This window comes from Caretta caretta, chromosome 9 (assembly GCF_965140235.1).
Source record: "Caretta caretta isolate rCarCar2 chromosome 9, rCarCar1.hap1, whole genome shotgun sequence".
Taxonomy (NCBI): domain Eukaryota; kingdom Metazoa; phylum Chordata; order Testudines; family Cheloniidae; genus Caretta; species Caretta caretta.
Window position 1 is genome coordinate 89,606,009 of NC_134214.1, and position 27,396 is coordinate 89,633,404.

General features: G+C 42.9%; 3 protein-coding genes across 3 annotated transcripts in view; 1 reads left to right on the forward strand and 2 right to left on the reverse strand.

Moving 5' to 3' along the window:
• MCTS1 (MCTS1 re-initiation and release factor) lies at positions 1-26,772 on the reverse strand. Its single transcript, XM_048864144.2, is given in 7 exon segments — positions 1-1,513; positions 6,101-6,168; positions 8,721-8,854; positions 10,093-10,190; positions 10,940-11,092; positions 25,375-25,445; positions 26,515-26,772. Coding segments are annotated over 7 exon segments (849 nt in total). The 5' UTR covers positions 26,758-26,772; the 3' UTR covers positions 1-1,431.
• Positions 22,052-25,733, reverse strand: LOC125642561 (tigger transposable element-derived protein 1). Its single transcript, XM_048864139.2, has 3 exons — positions 25,674-25,733; positions 25,375-25,445; positions 22,052-25,276 (listed from the first exon to the last, which is right to left on the reverse strand). Exon 3 carries the CDS (start codon positions 24,278-24,280, stop codon positions 22,517-22,519), a length of 1,764 nt encoding a protein of 587 aa, XP_048720096.1. The 5' UTR covers positions 24,281-25,276; positions 25,375-25,445; positions 25,674-25,733; the 3' UTR covers positions 22,052-22,516.
• The window catches only part of CUL4B (cullin 4B), a 31,770-nt gene continuing 31,018 nt past the window's right edge, over positions 26,645-27,396 (forward strand). The window contains exon 1 of the mRNA XM_048864138.2: positions 26,645-26,768. Within this exon, the coding sequence (XP_048720095.1) occupies positions 26,756-26,768 (13 nt within the window). The 5' untranslated portion in view covers positions 26,645-26,755. The remainder of the gene's footprint in view (positions 26,769-27,396) is intronic.

Consider the following 27,396-nt stretch of genomic DNA (forward strand, 5'->3'; position numbering starts at 1 on the left):
TTAACAGTGAGTTCAGAGAAGTTTTATTACCAGGTGTAAAAACTGACATGTAACTGTTTTAGAATAAAGTGTGAGCACTGTATAGCTTTCTTTGTTCAACAATGATAGCATAGTAGCTACCAAACTGGTTAAGTTAGTTTTCATTCCTTGGTTACTAGAATAAGTAGGTGGAGCATTAGAATTCTGTCACTTTCAAAACTGACACCTTTTAACTTAGTGTTAGGTGAAGAGGAGAAATCTTCAAGCTAGCACTACCTATTGTTAGATAAAACACATTTCATATCCCATAGTTGTAATAAAACTTTAGGATAAGGGAAGAGTATTTCTCTAAGTCAACGGTTCTTGAATTAGAGTATCCAAAAATGTTGAAACAAAACACACAGAATGAGACAGAAGCCATTTGATACAAAATTAAAAACTGCAAATACAAATAAAAAGATTTACAATATTAATAAATCTTTCCAACAATGAGTCAGGTAGAGTTATTACTCTGGTCATTCCAGATCTTTCCGCACGACAACATTCTTTCTGCAGGCACAATCACTTTAATGCTGAGGAGTCTATGCATGCAGTCCCCATTTATAAGTAGTAACAGCACATGTGCAGGTGATAGGGTGCACAAATGGAGGCCTAGTTGATATTTCTTTTAAAATGTGGCCCAGAAATACTAACTTCTGGTTACAGAACCTGTTAGCAATTACCACGGTGGCCATTTAAAGTTTCCCCACTGTTGTTATAGATTTTCAATGCAGGGAAAAACTGATCTCAAATATGGTGTGGTAACTGATCATTTGAATAGCGTATCCTGGTCATGTCATCTGTCTCACAATCCAATGTTTATATTATAGTCCATAAAACTAATTGCATCTTAAAAAGTGGCCACTCAGCTGAGTAAAACATTCAGACCACTACTGTTGGACAATAAGTTAAATTAGAATTTGACACAAAGCATATGGAACATAGAAACATCCAGTTTGTGTGTTGAAAAGTCAGAAACTAACATCCTTCTTGACTTCCTGTTATCAAAAGCAAATCCATTAACACATTTTAGGAATTTTATATACAACAGCATTAAATATATCCTAAATCCAATTTAAATTACTGTGCTAGGAGAGAGCACAACATTTTAAACTGTTAGCTTTCTCTCTTCTTCGCAGGAAGTGTTCTACTCACTGTTCACATATGACCTTTTCATCAGATATATCTTCAAGCATTCTGACAACATGGATTTAGGATAAAAGCCTAAGAACTGTAATAGAGCCTAGAAAACTATTGCCGCTAACAGGACTTTAGCATTCACTTGATTTATTTCGCGTAGCCACTGAACAAAATAAATTTGTACATTCAGTCACATTAAAAACAAAAGGAATTACAAAGCAGTCCATTTACTCTAAGTGCATTCCTTTGGGGGGTCACACCATTTCTTTTGCTTCACTTATATGTCTTCATATGCCAGAGGCCATCATTTAAATAATGGATATTTTCAATGCCAATCCCTTTGTTGACTTTCTCACTGTGAAAGGAAAAATTAAATGTAAAAAGGTATAATGGTTCATTACCATATATTTCCAATTCAACCCAACTAACCTTTTGGGCTCATCTACATTAACGTAAGTTAACTAACATGACTACAAACTCTAAAATACATGGAAAGCTGTAGAAAAGCCTCTTTATGTAAGCTGACTGTGACTTTATACCTTAGTTTTTAATTTGAACTTTGTTATTTTGTAAAGATGCTGTTTAAAGTACATAATAAAAAAATAATCCCTGAAGTAGGAATCAAACTTTACTGCTCAGCTGCACCTCACACCACAACCAGAAATATCTGACAAAGCAGTATGAAACTAGAAAACAAACACCATCTACCAGAAAAAGACTGTCCAGTGCTAAGAAACACCAATAAAAACAGTCACACTGAAATGAAATTATAACATTTGTCATCGGGTGGACTTCCACTCACTCAACCAAATACATCATCTATCTGCCTGCTGATTCTCCTTTCTCATGCATAGAGCCCTGCAAATCCACAGGTATCCACTTTATATCTGAGGATAGCACTGTGGCTGCGGATACAAATTTTGTATCCAAGCAGGGCTCTGACGGTAAGAGCCAGGCAGGCAGCTGTGAGGAACCATGGCATGGATCCTTCACCTGCCCTGGGTGGAAGGTTGCTTGGGTCCCATGCACAGGGCAGGTGGAGGGTCTGCCACAGCTGGCCACCTGGCTCTTACCATGGCCAGGCTGCAGCTCCGAGCAGCCCCCTTCCGCCCCCCCACCCACCACCTCAGCCAAAGCTGGGAGAGCTGCACTGGCAGCTGTGGGGAGCCTGGGTCTCTACATCTGCCCTGGGTGGGGGGGCTGGGAGGCAGGGATACTGGGTAGGGGTGCAGGGCTCAGGTCCCCTGCCCAGGGCAGGTGGAGGGTCTGCCGCAGCTCCGCACAGCTGCCCACCCAGCTCTTATTGTGGCCAAGCTGCGGTGCTAAGCCGACCCCCCAGCTGGAGCTGGGTCCAAGAGAGCTTTGCTGGCAGCTGTAGGGAGCTTGGGTCCCTCCACCTGCCCTGCGCTGAGGGGCAGGGACACTGAGCTGGGGGACTGCTCTGGTCCCCTGCCCAGTGCAGGTTGAGGGTCCGTCACAGCTCCCCCCGACCCAACTCCGGCCGGGGAAGGGAGCACTTGGATCCACAGCCCAGCCACTGTAAAAGCCAGATGGGCAGCTGTGGGGAGCCGCGGTGGACCCTCCACCTGCCCCTAGTGCGGGCGCGGGGGGGAAGAGGAGAGCAGCCCCTGGCTGTGTCCCCGACCCCAGGCTCCACACCCAGATGAGGGTAGGTGGAGGGTCCGGGACTCCACCCGGGCTCCCCACGGCTCTCCCTGACCAGGCTCCCACAGGGAGGATGCCTCAGAGCCTCAGCCTGGCCCTCAGTGTAGAGCCCTGCAAACCTGCCGATATCCACAGATAATTTTTGCGGATAGTAGATTGGATGCGGATACACATTTGTGTATCCGCGCAGGGCTGTACTCATGCAAACTTCAATGGCATTGTAATTTTTTCTCCTGCTGGTAGGCTGTGCAGTCTCCTCCAAAGCTAATGTTCTTATAGTCTCATCAATGAAGCAGCAAGAGGTACTAATGACCTATGATCAGCCCTCTCCCTCTGGATAGTAGTTCTCTACTGATGTAACACTCCATTTTTAATGGCCTATATTTACTTATTTATTTCTTAATTTAGGGCCCCTGCTCAACATGATCATGTACTGATCCAGGCCCTTTCATCTCAGAGTGCTAGGGACATCACACAGAACTGAACCTCAGCCATCTTCATGACAGTGCAATGTACTACCACCACCAGGCCACTGCTAGATGTGTTTTAGGCATATTTTAACTCCAAGCCACATTTGTGCTTCCCTTCCACTCATTTATGGTAATTAACAACACAGGCTGTTTCTATACATTGGAATCCTTCAATTCAAATCATTTCCTGATGCCTGCTAAGATGACAAAAGTCATTCAAGCAGCAGGAATCTCCCAGTTGTCATCCTACCAATTTGTAATTGCACCCTTTTGACAGAACCCTCAGTTATTCAACCAACCCTTCTATTACTTGAGAAAACTTCACTGTCTTCAAAGTTCCATTACAAAAATTATAACCAATCCCCTGGCATACATCCTGGTAAGGTGTCAGAGACTGAACACATTGCTGGAATCCAGAATTTGAGAGTTCTAATTCCAACTCTGCCACCAGCTCCGGTTGCAGGCAAGTCACTTAGTGGCTCAGTTTCCCCATCTATAAAATGAGAATACCTACTTCCTTCATGAGAGTTGAGAATTGCAAAAAGTAACTGAAGTGCTCTGAAAACTGCAAAGTGCTTTAGAAGTGATATTCTTCTTCTCATAGCCTTTTGTTTCTAAATTATGCTTTTTGTGTGTATCCCCTTAATACAAACACCATGTGGAATTTAATTGCAGGAAAAGAACTGCAATCATTCTAGGTTTAAGAACTGGAAGAAATGTTATATACATCTGGATATATTTATTTATTTAAAAACAACAACTGCCCCATTAATCTAATGACTAGCCCAATTGTAAGCAGCAATTTGACTTGTTACTTTATCAACCTTCTGTCATTATTTTCTGCAGCTTCAATCAAAGTGTTAGGTGAGCTCACAAAGTACATTAAAAAGCAGAAGATTACGAAACTATATATTGTAGTAACCTAGGCACTGTATGGGTTCTCTCTATACTCATTTTCCTTTGTCATTTGTTTTCTCCTCTCTATTCCCTTTTCTTTCTTCCCTTCTGTTTGCCTCTCTTTCAGAGTCAAGATATTCAGTGGTTAGACGGCAAGACTGGACATTTGGATACCTATGTTCTAGCCCACATCTACAATGACCTTGGGCAAGTTATTGCAGACCTGAGACAAGAGTACATGTATCCACACTTCCCTCTATGCCCTCATCTGTAAAATGTGGATAGTGCTACAATAATAATATTTATCTACTTCTCAGGGAGAGTTTCTGCTTATTTGATGTTTCACATGTTTACACTGCCATATAAAGAGCCTCAAGGTGCAGAAATTTCAAAAGCCTCTCACTGATTTTAGGAACCTACATAACATTTTCAAAAGTCACTTAGGCATGGTCTACACCTCAAACTTAGGTTGACCTAGCTACGTCTCTCAGGGGTGTGAAAAATTTCAAACCCTGAGAGACACAGTTAAGCCCACTTAATGCACAGTATAGATATCACTACGTCGATGGAAGAATTCTTAGCTGCAGCACTACAACTGTGCCACTGTAGCACTTAAGTGTGGACAGTGCCTTAGATACTTAGACCAACCCTCAGGCTTCTACACTGAAAAAACTTACGTCATCATAGCTACATCTCTATGGAGTGTGAAAAATCCACACCCCAAAAGACATAGCTATGCCAACCTAACCCTCCAGTGTAGCCAGCACCTGGTCAACTAAAGAGTTCTTCCATTGACCTAGCTACTGCCTCTGACTGAGTTGGATTACCTACAGCAATGGGAGAACCCCTCCATGCTGTAGTGAGAGTGTCTACACTGAAGTGCTACAGCAGTGCAGCTGTAGCATTTTAAGTGTAGACACTGCCTAAGCCAGTTAGGTGCTTTTGGGAAAAAAAAAAAAAAACAACAACTTACATTAATAAGAGTTAGGAGATAAAGGTTTCCACCTCCTTTCTTTTGCAGCTAAAGAAACATCCCTTTCTGTTAATAGAATATCAGGGTTGGAAAGGACCTCAGGAGGTCATCTAGTCCAACCCCCTGCTCAAAGTAGGACCAATCCCCAATTTTTGCCCAAGATCCCTAAATGGCCCCCTCAAGGATTGAACTCACAACCCTGGATTTAGCAAGCCAAAGCTCAAACCACTGAGCTATCCCTCCCCCAAACCATTCTCTTCTCTACTGCCTCCTCTAGTAGTTTTTCATTTCGCTTCTCTCCCATGAATGGGCCTCTAAGTTCCAGAAGAAACTTAGCCAAGCTATCTAACCTCAGCAAGCACGAATTCTATGCATGGGAGATGGACTAGGGTTAGGACAAGAGAACAACATGAAGAAAAAGGGCAAGTGGCAGAAATAAAGACTGCCAGTAAGACTTCTAATCTCTACTGTCCTGGCAAACATGAAAAGTTCACTGCATCACTGTGATGGACCCAAGCCTCCTAAACCTCAAACTACAACTCTCTCCGGACACTGAGTCCCATCAGTTAGCAAGTATTTTATATACAGATAATTTTTGTTTGCTGTTTTATGTTCATAAAGGCCTCAAACAAAAGTAACAAGCTGACACTGTCCATATTTCAGAACATGATCCCTCTTCCCTTTCTCTCATGCAAAAAAATAAAATAATGGTTTGTAGTTCTGCAGGGGGGAAAGGAGAAAAGACCTAAATAGATTTTTCTGTGCTTCTTAGAATGATTCAGCAGGAAACACGCCTGAATGAGTTCTGCACTTGGAAGGAACAGCAGTACAGCCACTCTGAGACACTCTGACTTAGGTCACTGTCTTCTAAATGTAATTAAGAATTATCACAAGGGGTAGGTTATACTGTATAATCAGTTTTAAAAATGAGACTCACATGTCCTCAGCTGACATCTTCATGACTCCGACACACAGTGCATGTTGTTTTCCTTCTGCCATTATTGCCTACAACGTAGAGCTAAGGAATACGGGTTTGTTTGTTTTTTAAAAAAGCATATTGCAGAAAAAAATAAAAGCAGCAGAACATTAGGAAACACCTTTTCAGAAGTATCATAGTCACTAGGATAACTGTTACCCTTTTACTACTCTCAAGAGCTTAGTTTTTAGAGATAATTGTAAGCACTAAAGCACTGTATTCTTGTACAATGTCTCACTGAACAAACACTGTGCAGAATATTAACAAACTAGTGCTCTAGATTTGTTAAGCAGAAAAAATATAGTGCGTTAAACTGCTGAGTCAATGTGGGAAGAAACACAGCCAGTTTGTATGGCCTTTAAACAGCTGTGAAATAGAAAAAGCCATGCAAAGTCAGTACTGTATTGCTGTTAGTTTAACTGCTTCCTTTGTGCCTAATAGGGAAAGGTGATGGCCCTGCTCTACTTAAAAGAATGATACACTGATTAAAGTTGTACATCAGGGATGCTGTTTTCAACTACTCGGAAGCCAAAATCCTGAGGAACGTAACCAATGACACAACTGAAACAATAAAGTTGTGACACAAACTCTGAGCCAAAGCGTATTCTGAACTTCACAAATAAGTTCCCACCTCAGACCTGACAAACTCATTACACTGAACACATTTTGCAGGGTATTATCCATAAATAGTAACATGTAAGGTATCTACAGAAAGCTCGTAACTTGTGAATATTAATAATCATTGTGAGATGTACGTACAGGTAATATTTAAGGCATAATGTATCTATATTGAAAGTATGCTTTATGGACTTGAAGTAAAAAAGGTCTTGAAGTCACTAGGATGTCTCGGTAATGTCCCACTGGGCAAGGGTGGGGTTGTCATCCTGCCCTGTTTGGCCAGTGATGCAATTTTCAAGGCTCAATTGTTTAGCCCTGTGCATTACTGAGACTTTGAATAGGAAACCATCAGAGATAAAGAGACACAGTCAAAACCACTTAAAGGTGAAAAAAGAACATTACAACAGAAAGAGCTTCACCCTGGCTGTGACTAGAAACCAAAACCTGTTTTCAGTATAACTGTGTTGAGACGGACACACTGCTTCCAATCCATTCACTGACTGGGGTGCTTTCACAAAAAATTTGGATTCTGATTATTGAGGAGCCATCACCCTGCTCTGCAACAGACTGAACTTGGAGGTGCAGGAATCTATTTTATTGAATAGGAAAGGTAACTATTGTCAGTATAAATAGAGATTTTCAATTTATATCGTAAGCACTTGTTTCCACACACTCTTTCTAGTTAAATCATTATTCTTTCTTAGGAAAATAAACCTACTTTTGTTTCTAAGCGCTCACAGGTGCTGTGTACTTTACATGAGTAAAACTAGTAAACTAGGGAATGCTGCACAGGATCTGAAAATTGTGTGAATAGCCAGTGTCAGGGGCTGGGTATCACAAGGGGATGTTTCAAAGGGATTCATGAGCTGGGGTGCACCTATTGTTAGCCTGCAGGCAAAGGAAGGGCTGACATAAGCCCAGAGGAGAGGGCATGAGCAGGTGAAGGGCTCACAGTGTCAGGGAGTTGCCACCCAGCTACCAGACTCCCCCCTCGCTGGAGGCAGGGGGTAACAAAGTGACTCACAGTCCTGGGTACATCAAAAACCACCAGAGAAGTCAGATGTATGCTCTTTCATTACTAAGGGCACGTCTTCACTAGCAACATTAAAGCACTGCCGCAGCAGCATTTTAACGTGACTTGTGTAGTCGCAGCATAGCACTGGGAGAAAAAAACCCACCTCCACGAGGGGAACGGCTCCCAGCGCTGACTACACAGACACTTTATAGCCCTGAAACTTGCAGCGTTCAGGAGTGTGTTTTTTCGCACCCGAGTGAGAAAGTTGCAGCGCTGTAAAGTGCCAGTGTAGACAAGCCCTCAGGCTAACAATGACACATGCTAACAGTAGCAGCACAGTAGAAGCATTTTAGATCACCCAGCTTGGATCTGCCGATTGTTCCAGTCTCAGTCAGTGGAGAGGCGAGACCAGAGATTGGAATGCTTGCCCCCTTCACACTCAATGGAGTCCATCACAGGCATAGAGTAAAATCTTGCCTCCGATCAATTGCAAGGGTCCCTCTGACATCAGTAGGACCAATATTTCATCAATATACAGTTGAGCAAAGCTCTCAGATTTATTTTTATTTACTTTTGTGTGGTGAATTACATCTCTCCTCTCCAGTCTCCTTTTATACTAGTTTGAATGATTTAATGATAGTTATGCAATAAAATAATTATGTTTAGATTAACGAAACACCATCCTGACCCTCAATGAGCCCTTAAATAAGAACTACAGACAAAACTGTAATCATTAGTGACTATGCACCAATACCAACATAAGTAAGAACTATGGAACAATCTTCATTCTGCAGAAGGATCTGAATGCCTCTGTCCCTTATCAGGCTATTAGAGTTAGGACCCTGGAAAAGCTAGGATAATTCAGGACAGACTATGACTAACTTGTAAAATACAGTGATAGACACTCATCTTGTAGCACACATGAATATAACTGACCAAGAAGGATACAACAACTGTATCAACAGCAGCAGGGTAAAGTTTTGCTCCAGGAGAGGTCAGGCCAGGACACATTATATTCGCTCCACTGAGTACAAATTTAATGGCTCCTTTATCAACCTGCTGATGTGGTAAAATAAATGGATCTGGGGTGGCGGAGGGGGAGAAATGAAGAATTATGATTTACCCCACTGTAGGAGGGATGACGACAGACATCAGTAATCCATGCCATTGGGTGGACTCAGTAATACACCCGCATGTTCTAAATCAGGTTAAAAAGGACAAAACAAGTTACAGGTATCACAAATTTAGTTTATTATGGTAGTAGATTTTTTGGGAGATTTATCATCACTCCGTCAGTTATCTGGAGGTCATGCTGTTTGGCAACACCCTCTCCAAAGGATATGAGCACTGTCTCCACAGTGTTCATCCACTACTGATCCAAAGACGACGACTAAGATAGTTGAACCTAAATCTCCCACGCATCTAGCAACAATTTCAGTAAGCGTTCTCACAATGACAATGTTATTGTTTTAAAGTATCCAAATCTCCAAATCTGTATGCCCCAAAACAAGTAAAGATGCAGCCCTTCGCCAGAAAGCTTTCAGTCTAGATGTGATGGGGCAGAAGTAGTGAGGATTACAGACACACAGAAAAGAGAAAGGGATCAGAACATACAAGTGTCAGGGAGAGAGAGAGAGAGAAGCTCTGCAAAACTACATTTACAATACTGATATTAGTTCTGGACGTCAGGTAATATTTTCAAAAACACCTATGGCACTCAGAAGCCCAAGTCCCATTAATTTTCAGTGGGATTTAGGAGCTTTTACAAACGTTATCCTTTGGTACCAGAATAATGTAAACAAACAGGAAGAATTCAGAGAAGAGAAACAAAACAAAATCCAGAGGGATAGATTTTATCAAATATATGTTTTAGAGCAGGAGGGGGTGGGGTTGAGGAGCAAAATACATATTACAAGGACATTTACATGATAACCACATACAATTATTTAAAAAAAAAAAAATAGAACCAAAAGAAATAGTGGGTGGAACCGGGGGATATAACATGAGGAAATAGGATAAAACAACAATTTAGACTGAATGTCAGGGAAAAGTCTCCCAGAGGAACTGGGGGAAGCTTCGCACATTTAAGAACAAGATTTCACAAAGTATCACAAAAAATGCTGTAGGGCACAATCCCACATTGGCAGCAAAAAGAACTAAGTGACTTAGCTTTCTTCCACCTGCAGCTTACTGATTGGATCTATTTTGTTTTATCTATGACAGAGATATGCAAGTGGTAAGTTTTGTTTGATACAGTAATTACAGAAACCTATTTGAATTCCACTCATCCCTTATTATGCCCAGCTCCCAAGAGACTTACATTTGTGAAGTAACCTTAGCGTTGGGTAAAATGTCCCTTCTCTTTGCCTGAAGAACAGTAACTCTCCATTTACTGTGAGGATTTCTATATGTTCATGACTGCAAGATAAAAGAGTTATTCTAAGAGCCAATTATTTTTTTGGGTTACTGCATCATACTACTCAGTTTCTCCTGCATCTCACCATTTGTTTGATGCAGAAATGGGGCATTCAAGCAGTAACATTTTAGTCACAAGTTTCCCTACTAAGCTCATATACCTAGTTCCTCAACATTTCCCCCCTTAGCAGCAATACAAAAAAGAGGCACAGCTCTTCAGTCACTATGGGTCTGCTTTTTTTTTTAATTTAACATTTGACAGTGAAGTTCAGTACAAGTGCACTGTCTATAAAAAAAACTGAATTAGTCAAGTCAGACTTGGAAGGCCAGATATGGTGAAAAAATGCTCTTCAGGTTTCCACCTCCTCATAATACACTCTTCTCAACCCCACTTACTTAACCATAAGCAAATAAGATTTGAAGAAGATTTATATTTTATTCATTTTATTTTGTCTGTGTGTGTTGAAAAAGATATATTCTGAGGGATAAAAATTCCCAGTAACACCAGCCATGCACCAGGTGATGGTTCAGTTATTCGAATGAGTTCTTACATAGCTTTCCAAAAGCATAGTGAACATGGATTCTTTTGAACTAGTCATAATTTATAAGCTCCTACATGCACTCTCATCTATGATACTCAAGAGAAAAAATATTTCTCAAAAAAGACTTAATTTTGCTCAGACACAGAAAAGTATGTAATAAGTAAACATCAAGGCAATTTGGGAGCAGAGGTTACAAGAAGGGAAACTTACCATCTTACTATTTTGACAGGATCTTTCTTTGGCATAATTTGGTTTAGCCATGGTTCAATACCAGGAAACTGATCTATCAGTTGGTTCTTAATGCCTTTAATAACTGATGTCTTCAGCTGGATGCAGTTGGATACGTTCTCCTTTTCATCAAACCTGCCAAGTCACAAAACAGACTTCACTGTCTGCAATATGCCAGTATGATCACTATTTTAAGTTTAAAAAAGTACATGTAATTTAGCTATCAAATGTCTGGCAGTACTGAAGTTGTACATCTTGCACAAAAGGTTACAATTTAATGCCCACATGTACTGCTCACAAAAACATTTTGTAACTTTAATCTAGGCAATATGCAACTCATTTGTTAAAGGAAATACATAATCAGATAATTGTAATACAACACAATTTACAACTTTTCAGTAACAATTAAATGGCATTTAGATGCCGAATACTTGCTTTCACAGCAAGTAAAGCTCAATATTCTCCCAGTTTGGGTCAGTCCCACTGAAGTCAACAATACTCTCCCCAGACAGAGGGGTCTTCCCTAAAGGCTGGATCCTGCTCCATCAAAATTAATGGGAGTGTTTTCATTAACTTCTAGTTTTAGGGCTTGATTCTGCTTCCACTGAACAACTTGCATAATCGGAGCCTAAATTTGTCCCATTTGGTTCCATTAATACAAGTTGTTATGTGTTTCTGGGTTTATCTTAGCTTTGAGTGTGTACACGACAAAAGCATGTTCTCTCATTCCTTTGGTAGATGTATGTTACCAAGCTGATTGTTATTTCAGTACATAAAAAAATATATTTTAATAATTCTAAAACCTATTTATACAGCCTATTTAATATATTTACTTAGAACCAGGATACATGTGAAGGGAACAATTAAAAAAATGAATTATGTAGGTTATCCCAGATATTACATGCTTTAACAATGCCACAGATCTACTTTATCACCAAACTATTTAGATATGAAGTTACAAACTGAATCTGCCACTTGAATGTATTCTCTGAAATCCACTAGATAGCAGTACAAAAACCTAGGAAAGAGCTCTTACACTTAGGGACAGGCCTAATATCCGAAAGAAAGGTTAAGGGAGAAGAGTGTTAAGAACTGCGTTATATCAGTGTTTGAGACACCTCTTATTTGTATCAGTTATTGAACATTTATTTACACTTTCAGAGACCTCAAGAGGCATCTAGTGAAGTCCAGTCCCCTGCATTAATGACTGGCTTCAGGATTACCTCGACTTAAGTATTATCTTTAGGTATAATGTGAACCTATTAAAAATCTTGACAGGCTAATTGTTTAATAACATTCATTTTGTGATTAGAGACCACTAGAGAAGATCAGAAAGACAGCATTATAAACAGAGCATCAAGCCTACAGCATTGAATGAAATGGTGAAATATCAGTGGGCATTTTTCCCCTGCGTTACTTAAAACGCACCCAACGAACAAAGACCAGCCAGGCCCAGGATCTGAGCGATGGTAACACCGAGGTACCCACCCGGCATTCCTATATACGGCTCCACCTCACAGCACGGGATCTCTACGACTGATGCCCTTCGTGTCACCGTTGGCTACCCCCAGGCTCTCTCAGCCCCACCGGGGTGCGCGGTGGCTGCGAGGGCGATGGGGCGGCCGGGGGGGAGAGGAAAGTGCCCACCCCGCCCCCAGGGGGGTGAACCCAAGCCTGGCCGCAGGGAACGTTCACGTTCAGAGCCCCTGCCCCTCTGTGCTGCCGGGAGACGGTGCCAACGACCAGCAGCAGGGGGCGCCGCTACGCCCACGGAGGGGATCAGCGGGGCCCCACCCGCCAGCACGGGACCCCAGCTCCGCCGAGGAGGGCGGGGCCCGGCTCCACGAGGGGCGCCCATTACATCCCGCTGCGGCGGCAGCGGGCCCCCCACTTACTTTTTGAACATCTTGGGGACGCTGGGTGCCGGCCAGATGAGGCGGGCGGGTCCCTGGGGGGCCGGGCGGACGGAGGAGCTGGCGGTGGAACTAGCATCCACAGGCTCCGAGTCCTAGATGCTTCACACGAGGCCCCGGCTCTCCCGTCAGCCCCAGCCGGAAGCGGGCCCGCTTTACGGCATGTCGCACCTCACCATAACAACGGAAGCTCGACTGCCAGCCGAGGGCACTACAACTCCCGGCGGCCAACGCGCGGCACCGCCTCCTTGCGCATGCGTGCAAAGACTGGCGGCGGACGGTTTGCGCGGCTCTGCCCGCCCATTCCACCTTGCGGCTTTGACGGAGTGAAGTGTCCCGCCCCTCCCCCCCACAAGCCCTCCTTGCCTTCGCTCAAGCACAGAGCCCAGCTAGGGGGCCCAGACAGCAAATCTGAGAAACCAGAACAAGGGGTGGGTGGTAACATGAGCTTATATAAGAAAAAGACCTAAAAATTGGGACTGTCCCTATAAAATCAGGACATCTCATCACCCTAAGCCCGACCCACCCTACCCGAGCCACAACACAGCACCCTGCCCTCAGTTACACGTGCCTCCCCCACATCCCCATCCTGGTCTTGTTTCCCGACCCTCCTCATTAACCCATACGCAGGCCTGCAGCCCCATGCACCGCTGAACCCTTGCACGCCTGCTGCCCCCCCATGCAGCCTTTGTGAAATCATAGCCTATGGTTCTGCTCACCTTCAGGCTGCCTGGCTGTGCAACATCCTTAAAAGTCTTGCTAAGGATTTACTAACTGAACTGCTTGAACTAAGGTTGAGGTGGTTAGGTCAGCAGTGCAGACCGATTGTGAGAGATGGAAGTGCGCCAAGAAAGCCCACAACCTATGGAGGTTGAAAAGTGTGTGGTTAATAACTCAAAGGCCCCAGTGCTGTCCTCTAGCAAGCTCACCTCGCAGAAGGATAGGTTGTGGGGGAAGTTGAAGAGGAAAGGAGGCCATGACACCTCTCTGTGCTCCACACTGTTGTGCAGGGGATATGCAGGGGCCAGGGCCTCTAGTGAGCATTATTCCATGCCCCCCTCAAAACTTTGAGAATACAGTAAATCATACTAATATGGAGAGGAAATTGGTAGTATCACTATACCATAACACAAAGAGCCCTAGCCCTCCATGCTTGTACTGAGATCCACAGCAGATTCAAAGACACCTGTGGCTTTGGAATGTCCCTGTGAAAGCTAATCACACCTCCCCATTCCCATGGGTTGATGCAGATGAAGCTGAATGAATTGTAACTCAGGCCTTGTCTACACTACAAAGTTTTGTCAGCAAAAGCGATGCCGCTTTAATTAAAACCACTGTTGCATGTCCACACTAGTTCCTTGTGTTGGCAGAGTGCATCCACAACTAGCAGCTCTTGGATGAAGGCTGAGAGTAGCTACCCTACCATGCAACTGGATGCAAAGGGTGCTTTGGGAAGGGTTTGAAATACCTTATGGGGCAGGTACAGCATCACATGATGCAGGTTTCTCAATCCCATTGTTCCAGAGATATCCTAGTAGATTGTCAGCTGCTTTTTCAACTGGGGGGGGGGAGAGAAAGGAGACAGAGAAATGACCAACCTATCCTGAGGAATGGGGACACCCCCACACATCAGCCTCGCCCTCCCCAGTTCTGCTTAGCACAGCAGTCTCTCCCAAAGCAGCCCACTCTGCCTATGGTTCTGTGATTCCCTCGAGTTCTCCCAGCCTAAGCAGCATCCCAAGCAACTCTGTGAGCACTCTGTGCTGAGGAACGTCAAAGCAGCACAGCTGTTGTCCCCCTCCCAGCCCTGCACTCCCCACAGCAAGCAGCTATGTTCCTCGGGGATGGCAGAACAGGAGCATTCCAGATTAATACTTTACTCTTTGTTCCAGAAGCAGAGCAGCACACTAATCTGTCATACTTCCCAGTTCCCAGAGCTTTGAAAGGGGAGGGGCGCATGCTTGCAGGGCAACAGAGACCAAAACAGTGAGCAGAGCGGTTACAGCAGGCATTGTGGGATAGTGGTAGATGCCAGTTACGTCAACAAAACAAACAGCAATGTCTACACTGATGCTTTGTCGCTTTAACTTTGCCGCAAAAAGCTTTAAAATTATGCCTCTCATTGAGGTGGTGTTGTTTTGCCACCAAAAGTAGCTTTGTAGTGTGTACACTTCCTGTTTTGTCAGCAAAAGGCAGCTTTTGCAGACAAAACTTTGCAGTATAGACAAGGTCTCAGTTTTCTGACTCCACTGCCTGGGAACACCCTTCAAAATTAACTCAATAGGAACTAGTTTTCACTGAAAACAGATGAAATGACCTAACAGTTTCTCAGATAAACTGTTCTTGAGCAATGACATTCCAAAATACAATAACAAGTTTGAATTATTTTCAAAAAGTGAAAAACCTCTTCTCACTTCCATTCCTCTAAAACAGTCTGATTCACTTCAAATTGGGAAAATTTAAAACACAAATACTAATAAGACCACAGGTGAGAAATGTCATGCAGATTGGTTTTGAGAAAAATTTTATTGGAGAAGACCAACTCTGGTCTTATAAAAAGTAAATTACAACCATTACGTTGGAGCTGCAACAAGGGCTGCAACATAATCACAGCTATAAGAGGAGACTTGGGAGGGTGGACTTGTAGTTGGTACCACCCAGGCATGAAGGAAATCTCAGTTCATTTCCTGGCTCTCCTGATTTAATAGGTGATCATAGCCAAATCACTTAGTCCCAGATCCTCAAAAGTTATTTAGGTTCTTAACTTCCATTAATCTGGGCCTTAATCTCTTTGGATGAAATCCTGGCTCCATTGAAGTCAATGTGAGTTTTGTCATCAACGTCAGGTCCACTGAGGATTTCACAATTCATCCCTTCAAGCAGGGATAATACTTCCATACCTCATGGCTGCTGCAAAGGTAAATTCATTACTTTTTGTGAGGTGCTCAGATAGTATAGTGATGGGGGACATAGAAGTATTGTGTTGTCATCACAGAAAAAAAACAAAAAAGAGAATGAGATTCCAGAAAAGTGTCAGCAATTGAAAGATACGGATTGTTAAATAGAGCCGGCATGGAATTATGCTGTTTTAAATTACCAGGGTAGAAGATGGAATCCTATGGAAATACAGTACACTCCCTGCATACTGCTGTAAAGGAAACACATATGTCATCTATTCTGGTGGGAAATATCTGAACAGGCTTCGCACAAACAATTAAAAGCTGGAAGTGGATATGAAGGGCAGAAGAATGAATACCACATGGGGAAAAGAGCTATGGGAGGGGTAAATTCATTAACACCAGCATAAATAAGAAAACTTGCAGCAATAATGGACATATGGTAACTAAGTGATGTAATCAGACGTCAGAAGCTGGACATTTATCTCTCATCTGTTAGCATCTACCAGCTACTTTAATCATAAATCTAAATTAAAACCAAGGGGGTCCACAAGATTTTAAGAACTTTTGTACATATAATGGAACCAAACAAGACACCAAGAGATGAGTTATAATTACCATAGCCACTTGCATGAAATATGGGAATAGGAAACATCCTATTTAAAATTTGGATATTCCATGAGAAAATGAAAAAAAGACAGAACTAGTTTAAAATATTTCATTAACCAAATCTGCAAATGAAGAGATTGTGTTTGCATGTGTGTAATGGGAATTCATTCAAGATTTGACAAAGGAGTGATCAGGAAGTGAAAATGTGCAAACAAAAATCAACAGCAATAGCAAGATTGAGAGAGAATGTTAAGGAAGTGACTCATTTTGATTCTGTAGGTTTATATACTTTAAATGCATTATGACAACAGATGTGGGACCAGTTATAACTGAAGGTTACTACTACAAGTCTCACGATGTAAACCAAAGTCCATATCCTTATGTCAAATACCAAACTACACTATTCTCCTTCTACAAACACTTATCAATGTGTATTTTGACAATGAATGCTATTTTGTGTGTGACTCTAGAGCATGTGTACCAGTGAGGTTTCCCTTTCTGTAAATTTACCACAATGGGTTAATTCATCTCCCAAACTGTAAAATCCTTCCTTATATTGTGAATCACTGATCCGGTTTATAAAAACAACAAAATACATACAGAATTTTAGCAGAGCAAATTCAAGGTCATGAAAGCCATAGCTGACAAAGTATTAGACCAGGGTGAGAAAAATTTTATTAAAGCTAATGTTACATTTATACAGATTGAGAAAAGTGTGTCTGTACATCCGGTTATAGTGCTTAGATTATCCACAAATACAAAGTTTGTTTAAAAACCTCATAAGAAACATATAATACATAATCTGTAATAACCCAAATTTAGATTAAATTTAATGACAGTTTAAATCAGGGATCGGCAACCTTTGGCATATGGCCCATCAGGGAAATCCGCTGACGGGCCAGGACAGTTTGTTTACCTGCAGCGTCCGCAGGTTTAGCCGTTTGCAGCTCCCACTGGCCATGGTTCGCCATTCCAGGCCAATGGGGGCTGCGGGAAGCGGCACAGGCCGAGGGACGTGCTGGCTACCGCTTCCCGCAGCCCCCATTGGCCTGGAGCGGTGAACCGCAGTCAGTGGGAGCTGCAAACGGCCGAACCTGTGGACGCTGCAGGTAAACAAATCGTCCCAGCCCGTCAGCGGATTTCCCTGACGGGCCGCGTGCCAAAGATTGCCGATCCTTGGTTTAGATATTAGAATACAAATACTCGGGTACATCACTCATGAAAAGTTATACAGAGAGTTGGTTGTAGAAAGCAAATATAGGAATGAGTGTAGATTGTCTCTCAGTATTTGAGCATTTAGGATGGGTTTGTCCCTTTAGTAGATATAATCCATCAGAGAAGTACCTCTGTTACTAAAGCAAGATAGTATGGAGCCTCCTGGTGCAAACCATCTGCATTTATCCATCACATCTCCTTACCCGAAAAGCCTGTTAGTACGGTTTTTATTTGCATGACAAAGCCAAGAGAGGCCAAAGTGAAAAGTTTTGTTGTACTTTCTACTTGCCAATAAGTGCAATAATTAAAGGATTTAAATTTGCCACTAAACTGCATAGTCCATGCAATCACATTAAAATGGGAAAGACCTATTTGATCTAGTCCTTGTCCCTGCCAATATGGGATTATTCCCAAGGTACATTTATATTGTTTTCTTCAGTTTAAATAACTTAAGTGCTAGGGTTTCCACTTCTTCCATTAACAGTCTGTTCTGAAGCCTCTTATCACCTGGACATTTTTCCTAATATTCAGCCTAAATTTTCCCTTTCTTAATTTCATCCCAATCACTCCTAGTTGTCAGAGGACATCACCCTCAGTAATTCCTCTCCCTCCTTAGTGTTCATAATCTTCAAATATTGTAGAAAATGAATGGTTACATCCCACCTTCTCAGTTGTCACTTACCCTCCTTAGGCCATGTCTACACTACCACTTATAACGCTCAGGGGTGTGAAAACACACACCCTTAGAGACATAATTTGACCAGCATAAGCGGTAGTGCACACAACGCAATGTCAGCGGGAGAAGCTCTAAGGTCTCTAGTGTAGACATAGCCTAAGTTGTATTTCACGGTGTTAGGGCCTGATTCTGGGAGGCTTAAACCTTTAATTTTCCCTCATAAATCAGTCCTTCTAGCTCCTGGTTACTTTTATTGATTCCCCTCTGAACTCCTTCCATTTTGTCTATATTTTTGAAGTGCTAAAGTATTGTTCTCAATGTGGCTGCACAAGTCTAACTGATTGGAATTTAGTAAACGATTATATAGATGATGCACAAGAAGGAATAGAATCCAACCCATTCCCTACAAGCTGTAAGCAACAATGTTATTTTTGTCCCTGAAGTCAACAGGATACAACCTGCAACTCACACAGTGAGCATCTGACTCAATAGAGGTTCTATTTTTACATAGTCATTTTTCAGAGTAATACTGTGCCTTAAAATAGCATATAGTGATTATTTTTCAAATAAGACTCTCTCTGCAGCTCCAGTATTTGTTATACAACCCCCCCCAAACACACACACACACACACACCCCACTTGAAAAGATTAAGGCTGTTTACTTTAGAGAGGAGACAAATTAGAGGGGACGGGCAAAGGTATACTAAATAATAATCTAGAGATGATAGGGTGAATCAAAGAGCTTGATCTTTCTCATAATAAAAGAACAGAGACATTCCGTGAACTCCAGAGTCAGCACTTAACACTGATAAAAAAAAATTAGACATACAATTATCCTGTGCAACTCATTGCCACAATATATCATTGAAGCCAAAAGGATAGACATTTATATAGATATAATGAGAACACCCAGAGGTAAAATAGTACAGATTCTAAAAAACCCTAAAGTTTGGAAAAGATATAAATCATCATGCTTCAGGGCATAAGCCAACCGCTACATGAGAGGTATTAGGAAGAAACTTTCTCTGTGAGAAGGTTATTCCATAATTCTTCTAAAATATTTCATACACCTTCCTCTGAAGCATTTGGTAATAGCCACTATCAAAAACTGGATACTGGATTAAAAGGACCATGGGTCTGATCAAGTATAGCAATTCTTATGTTCCTCTGATGCTAGGGGTGAGATTTTGCTGTAAACTACACTAGACAAACTGAGACCTGAAGCTCTCATACAGAAAGTCTTCTATTTTACATTTTTAAGTAATTTCTTAAAATTAGCAGGTAGTTTAAATATATTTTAAATTGATCACAAACCTATTGCACTGTAATAGGTCCACATTGATTATTTTTCCTTGTAACCTTTTAACATCTGACTACAGATTAATCACTTTGATACATGGATTGAAATGTTTTCTTTAGTACCACTATCAAAATGTTATTAACTATTGCTAGGGCCCTACCAAATTCCCAGCCATGAAAAATGCGTCACAGACCTTGAAATCTGGTCTCCTCCTGTCAAATCTGGTTTTTTTTTTTTTTTTGGTGGGCTTTTACGCTATACTATGCAGATTTCACAGGGGAGACCAGTGTTTCTCAAATTGGGGGTCCTGACCCAAAAGGGATTTATTGGGGAGGTCACAAGGTTATTTTAGGGGGGGTCATGGTATTACCACTCTTACTTCTGCACTGCCTTCAGATCTGGATGGCCAGAGAGCAGCGGCTGTGGTCCAGGTGCCCTGCTCTGAAGGCGGCGCCCCACCAGCAGCAGCAGAGAAGTGAGGGTGGCAATACCATACCATGACATCCTTACTTCTGCATTGCTGCTGGGGGTGGTGGCTCTGCCTTCAGAGCTGGGCTCCCAGCCAGCAGTCGCCGCTCTCCAGCTCTGAAGGCAGCTGCCACCAGCAGCAGAACAGAAGTAAGGATAGCAGTACACAACCCCCCCAAAACTCCTTTTTGGGTCAGGGCCCCTACAATTACAATACTGTGAAATTTCAGATTTAAATAGCCCAAATCATTAAATTTACAGTTTTAAAAATCCTATGACCACAAAATTGACCAAAATGAACCATGAATTTGGTAGGGCCTTTGCTATTGCACAACAGAGCTTTTATTATGCTTTCAGAAGCATTGCTTGTTTGTTACTTGTAGCCTTAACACTGCTTTCCTGGGTGTTATTCCACTCTTTCAAAAAAATAGTCCTTCAAAAAGAAACCGGAAGTAATTATTAATATTATTCAACACAGAATATTTTTAAACAAACAAAATCTTAAAATTAACTGGAACAAAATCTATCCTTCCCCACCCTCTAAATCCCAAACAAGGCCCCATCTTTTGCAGGGTGGAAAAAGGTCCGACTCTTGAAGACTAAACCCTGGTGCTGGTCAGGGAGTCTGTCACCGGAGGAGATCCTGGTGCCACAGGTGAGGACAGGGAAAGAGACATCCCTGAAGGTGGAGGGGGAACGGAACAACAGTGGCTTCGCATGAAGATCCCAGCTGCCGGAAAGGGGAATGGGTTCTGGTGAAGACAGTTATGTTTTATATCGCTGATTAGGACCAAATTATATTTTGTCTGCTGATGGTTGTGATAATGGATGTACAATCACCACCATGGTGATTAGCACAGTAAAAGCCATAGATTAGATAGTTAAAATAGATTAGAGAAAGTATCCATCAATCTTTTTCTAGTCTGACTAGACATAAGTGCTTTGGTTCTTTATATAGCTAACAGAAAAGGAAAAAGGACATATAGGCTCCAATCCTGCTCTTGTTGAAGCCAATGGCAATTTTGCCATATACTTCTGTGAGAACAGGATTGAACCCAGAGTGTATGGAAACCGTGAGGTTCTTTTCCCAGGCAAAGTGAACTGGCCAACCTTGATACTGTACATTTAACTAGGGCCTAATGCTTAATGAAATTATAGCTGTGGTACACAGGGTAAAATGGTACCTGCATAAATAGCAACATTTATTCAAGCAGTAAAATAAATATACACAAGGAAAATGATTAATATACAAAATACAAAGAGATGAAAGAACTCCAACATTATATAAATACTCAAGTGTATAAGTAATTTTAAAAGCAATTATCTTTCATTTCATTTAAAAAAATAATCAGGTGCCTCATTTTATCTTTAGCACAAATAGTCTTGTTATTCCTTCACTGGACTATGAACAAGAGGGAAAATTTGTCACAATGACAAACTATTCCAAGAGGATTTTCTTGAGCTCTTTGGAAGACATTAATTTTCTGTAATACAGCTACACCTTAGTAATCATAGGCTGGCTAGACACGGTAACCCTTTTTAGAGGACTACAGTTAAGAAACTACTATATTCACACAATATACAGATAGTATTAAGAATATAAGGCCAAATGCTGCCTTCAGTAACACTGGAGTAAACCTGGAGTAATTTCAACGTAGCCAAATAAGTCAGTGGTTTTACACCAGTATAACTGAGGGCATAATTTGGCCCCAGGGTTCACATAGAGATTTTTTTCAATGGGAAGCTAGCATCTCCCTTCTTGAACTCTTTCGGTCTCACTGGGTCCCACGGCAGGACATCACTATCTATTTTCCAATTCCCCCAGGTTCTCTTCCACACACAACTGTCTTTGGAGGCATATCTGCAAACAAAGACTTCAAGGCTACTTGAATTTTTGCATGATCTGAATTTGTTTGCATAGAGCCTCTTTGAATAAACCTCAAAGCATTTAAACCGAAGTTTTGTAATACAACTGTCCATCATTCTTAATCTCACCAAGACTTACACAGAAGCCTGTTTCTTAGGTTGCATAATACCTTTATTAGTAGCAACATTTCTATGCAGAGGACCTCATGCAAGCTGCTTTGCATGCTCAACTTCCAGTGAAATCACCTTTCAGCATCAGGTTCTAAATATACAGCATTTAAAATCCTTGAATAATTTAAGGAGAAGTGAGCAAGTGGACAGTGAAAAACAAACTGATAAAGACTAGCTAAACTAACTAGGCTAAAAAATTAAGTGATAATAAAAGCAACACTGTTATATTTTATCTTTCTTATTACACTACAGACGCTCCTCGACCTAAGCAATCATTCCGTTTCGGAGAGCCTTGCATAACCGCAATTTTACATAAGACGGAAACATATATTGTGCCAGCATAAAAAAACCAAACAATTACAACAAAAAATATTGCATGTACCTTAATCCTATTGTTATCCTGGCACACTGAAGGCTGCATTTTGGTGGTGGATGACAATGGGCTTAATTTGTAAATGAGGAAAAAGGCATTATATCATCAGAGTCGTCAGAGGGGGTTTTGGAGGTGGAAGGCTGTGGAGATGTGGACGTTGCAGATCTCTCAACCTTCCTTACAAATTTATAGAGAGATGACTGGATAGTGGCCTTTTTCTTCTCTTCATACATCTGTCTATAACAGGCCAGCGTTTCGTCAATGCCTCTGTTAACTTTCAAGAATCGTGAGGAATTGGGGTCCATCTTCTCAAATCTTGCCATTGCAGAGTCAATCTCACGAAATGCAAGTGCCATCTGCTTGGTACTGAAGTGTCGTGGCTCTTCTACTTCTTCAACTTCATCCTCAGCTTCAGTCTGCTCTTTTACTTTTGCTGCTTCTAATTCCATGAGATCCTCATTTGATAATTCAGCTCCATGGGATTCGATAAGCTCATCCACATCACCAACATCAACCTCCAGCTCAAGCTGCTCGGCAAGCTTCACAATTTCATCTGCCACCTCCTCATATGTTTCGTCTTTTTCAAAACCTTTAAAGCTGCGTACGAACTGTGGGCACGCTTTCTTCCATACGGCATTCAAACAAACTTGGGTAACCTCTGCCCAGGCCTTAGCAATGTTTATGATGGCTTGGTAAATGTTATACGATTTCCAAAAATCGCGTAAAGTCTTGCCAGTCTCTCTGCCAGTTGCTTCTACTGCCTGTGCAAATGTTCTTCGTAGATAATAGGCTTTAAAATTAGCAATGACCCCCTTATCCATGGGCTGTAGGAGTGACGTCGTGTTAGGAGGCAGAAACACGACTTTTACATTAGGGTGAAAGTCGTCTAAATTTGCGGGATGTCCAGGAGCATTATCAACGATAAGCATAATCTTGAATGGGATGTTGTTTTCTCTGCAGAATTTTTCCACTTCGGGGATAAACAAATTTATAAACCAATCTTTGAAAAGTGCCATTGTGATCCAAGCCTTTTGATTTGAACGGAAATGAACTGGAAGGGTAGCCTTGCTAATGCCTTTAAATGCACAGGGATTTTCTGAATGATAAACAAGCAACGGTTTCAATTTGCAATCTCCAGCTGCATTACCCCCAAGCAAAAGTGTTAGCCTATCCTTCGAAGCCTTAAACCCTGGCATCATCTTTTCCTCTTTTGAAATGTTTGCTCTGTCTGGCATTTTTTTCCAAAACAATCCAGTTTCGTCGACGTTAAAGATTTGCTGGGCTGTATAACCATATTCTTCTATAAGTTTTCGTAACACTTCGGGATACTTTTCAGCTGCTTTTGTATCCGCACTAGCAATCTCACTACTCACTTTTACATTGTGAAAATTTGCACGTTGTTTAAATCTATTAAACCACCCATGACTAGCCACAAACTTTGCGTTAGGATCACTGTATTTTACCTTTACGTCTTCAAAAATACTTTTAGCCTTCGCTTGAATAATCATTAGACTAAGCGGCACACGTTTTTGAATCTGATCTTCCATCCACATTGTTAATAACTTTTCCATTTCATAGATAGCACCAGAACGTTGCTTCGTTATGACTGTTGATTTTAAAAGAGCAGACCCTTTCATATGCTCTTTTATGCGTGCACTATCATTCAAAATACTTTTCACTGTTGAGGTAGCCAAATTGAGTTCACGAGCAATTGATGACAGGCTTTGTCCGCCTTCATACTTTTTCACTATTTTCATTTTCTGCTCTAAATCAATCTTCTTTCGCTTACGAACTGGTCTTGCACTCTTGCTATCACTTGGTTGCTTTCCAGGCATGATTTGAATGAAATAATAGGGTGAATCAACAGAAATACAGTATCACTGAAAGAACACAAGACTGAGAGGCTGTGAGAGCACAAAGCCTTCCCTTGTGGGAGATGCTACTGCTGTATTCCTCTGCACACCGCACTACAGACGCTCCCCAACTTACACAATTGTTCCGTTCTGGAACGCCTTGCGTAACTTGAATTTTGCCTGAGTCAGAAACGTATACCCATTACGCAAAAAAAAACAAAAAACAAAAAACAACCTCCTATTTCTAGCTTAAGGAACTTTTTCCATAAGTGCAGATTTGCGTAAATTGGGTCTTGCGTAACCCAGGGAGCGTCTGTACAGTACTTTGCATTTCCATACACTACGCAATATTTTTGCAACTCAAAAATTTTATTTATGCCTTATGGAACTTTTTGCATAAGGTCGAATTTGCGCAAGTCAGGTCTTGCATAACCCGGGGAGCATCTGTATTAGTAACCATGAAATTACACACTTATTCTATTATGCATCCACTCAAAAGCAAGTTCAAAACATCTTGAATCTAGAGAAAACACTCCTGAGTTATTTTTCCATCCATCATTGCAATTAGGTTTTAGGACTCAGAAGTTCTTTTTCTACTATTCAGACCAAACAAAGTTTTTCCAGCAAAACTCAGTAAAATTACTTCTGTCTCTGTGAACCATACTTTCTGTCAAGACAAGTTAGCATAAACTTTTTCTATCATAACATAGCTGCCAACAGTCTCTCTTTGAGGACCTCTTCTGCCCAAAAAAAGCAGGCGTGAGCTCCTGTGAGTTGTCTTTTGACACTGTCTGCAGCAACAGGGTCTGACAGCTTGTTTTGTTACTTTCACAAATATACCTCAGTCCTCAGTGACTCACAACAGTGCACTCGGTGGATTATTTTTTCTTCTGATGAAAACACACCAGTACCACAAAAGGCTGTTAAGAAAGCGATCTAATTATCTCCATCCTGATGCCAATGGTTCTGACTCTTAAACTATAAAAAAGCCAAAAACTTATTTTGATTAAAGTTTGCTAAATTTTGATCTAATGCAAATTTTCACAAGAGTTATAATTTTCTCAAAAATAACCCACCTGATGTTTGCAGAATTAGCTGTGGGGGGGAAATCCTCCTTTTCCACTCTAAGCCAACCATTGACTAAAGTCTGAAATTGGAGAGCAAGATCAAAGATACCATCATTTAAATAAGTCTAGCCCAACTTTCTAATTCAGTTCTTGTTTGCATATTACTCTTTGCCATTGTGTGAGTGAGTGGTACCTAGTGGTTAAAGAACCAGGATTTCTAAAATCTGGAATCTTTCTAGCACTACCACAGCTTTGGGCAAGTCGCTGCACTTCAGCTGTTTCAGTCCCCCCGTTTGTCAAACACGTACCTGCTTCTCCAAGGGCTGGTGACGCCAAGTTAATATTGGGAGAGCATCCTCACATGGAAGGCACTAGAAAAGTGCAAGAGTTCCAGAATACTTCCCCCGCTGTAAAGTAGGTAGCTTACAGTATGCCTGCATAGGCATAAGGCCAGGGTGACAATGCAGCTACGTTATCCTGACTGTGAGTTTTTGCAGTACACGCACTGCATGGGGGAGCAGCCAAGCATACCTGGGTGTCTGCCCCACAACCGTTCAGGGCCCGGGCCAGTCATTTCTGCGAAACCACAAGAGGGGCAGGCAGGAAGACAACACAATCTGCAGCCCGAGGGACACAAAGCAGCTGAAGGTGTGTGCAGGGGCCAGGTTCTGGGCCTGCACTGGGCAGGACAGAGGCCAGACTAGATGGTCCCTTCTAGCCTTAACGTCGGCGGTCTCAGCGCGCAGCAGGACACGCCCTACGCAGCCAGACTCGTCCGCTGGAACGGCTTAGAGCCAGGGCACAGACGCCCGGCGGCCGAGAGGGGATTCCACCCAGCTGCCCCCGGATCACCGAGGGAGGCAGGGCCGTGAGACTACAGGCACCCCCCCCGCGCACACAGCCCAGAGGAGGCAGGCCCGGAGCGGCCCGGCCGCAGGGCGGGAAGCGGCCCCCTCCCCCCAGGCCGGCTCTGTCCGCGCCCGCAGGGAGGGCAGCGGCTAAGGGGGAGGGAGCAGTCCCAGGGAGCAGCACCAGGGGGCCTGAGCGAGCGAGCGAGCGAGGGAGGGAGGGAGAAGCCGGGCCCCAGCCGCCCCATCCCCGAGCTGGACAAGCGGGAGTGGCCCAGGCACCACGCGGGCCCGTACGTACTTCTCTCGACAGGGCAGAGGTACGGGAGCCGACAAGGATCAAACCAACCCTATCCCAGGGCTGAGGTGGGCGGGCGTTACCCAGGCACGGGACCCTACAGGGAACCAGCCCAACCCCTCCCCCTGCTCCCGCCACGCGGAGTCGTGCTGTAGCCACGCCTCCTGGCGTACGACGTATCCCACGCTCCGGAGCGCGAGGGGATAACGAACCGTCCCGTCACCCGGCGCGAGCAGCCGGCACCATGATCACTTCCGGTAGGTCAGAGGGTAGCGGAAGGGGTAGTAGAAGGTGGCAGGTTAAGACAGACGGCGAGTGGGGAGAAGTCCCTGCAGGGAGGCTGTTCCCCCGCCCCATACTTCGGTCTGTCGGTGGCGAGAGACCCTCTCCTCCGGCCTCCACCGCTCTGGGGCCTTCGGCAGAGTTTCCGGGCGGGTGCCTCCCAGAATGCCTGGCGGCCGGATGTGCCGCCATCTTTAGGCTCCCTCTCTCCCTTGTATTGACAATAACAAGCCCCGATCCGTCCCGTCCCCCCCTCCCGGGAGAGAGAGAAGGAGGCAGAGAGGGGGGAGGAGGGAGAGCGGGGGGAGCTAAAGCGAGAGGAGAGGAAAAGGAGAGAGGGGCGGGGGCTGAGGAGAAGAAGAGGAAGGAAGGAAACGGGAAAGGGAGGAGGTGGAGAAAGGAGTCTATAGACAAGAGGGAGCGAGAGAGACTCACCCATCCACCCTTTTATTTCCTCTTGAAGGAAGCGGGTAGGAGCAAAAGAAGGAGAGAGGCCCCAGTGGGAGCAGAAAAGGTAGAATACAGGTGTAGCGAGGAGGACTGGGAGAGGCCAGTGGGTGGAGAGAAGAAGGAAGAGAGACGCTGCTGAGAGGCGTAGAAGCA

Bases quoted from the DNA above. Each gene is read 5' to 3' on its own strand.
- LOC125642561 (XM_048864139.2), bottom strand. From the start codon at position 24,280: ATGCCTGGAAAGCAACCAAGTGATAGCAAGAGTGCAAGACCAGTTCGT.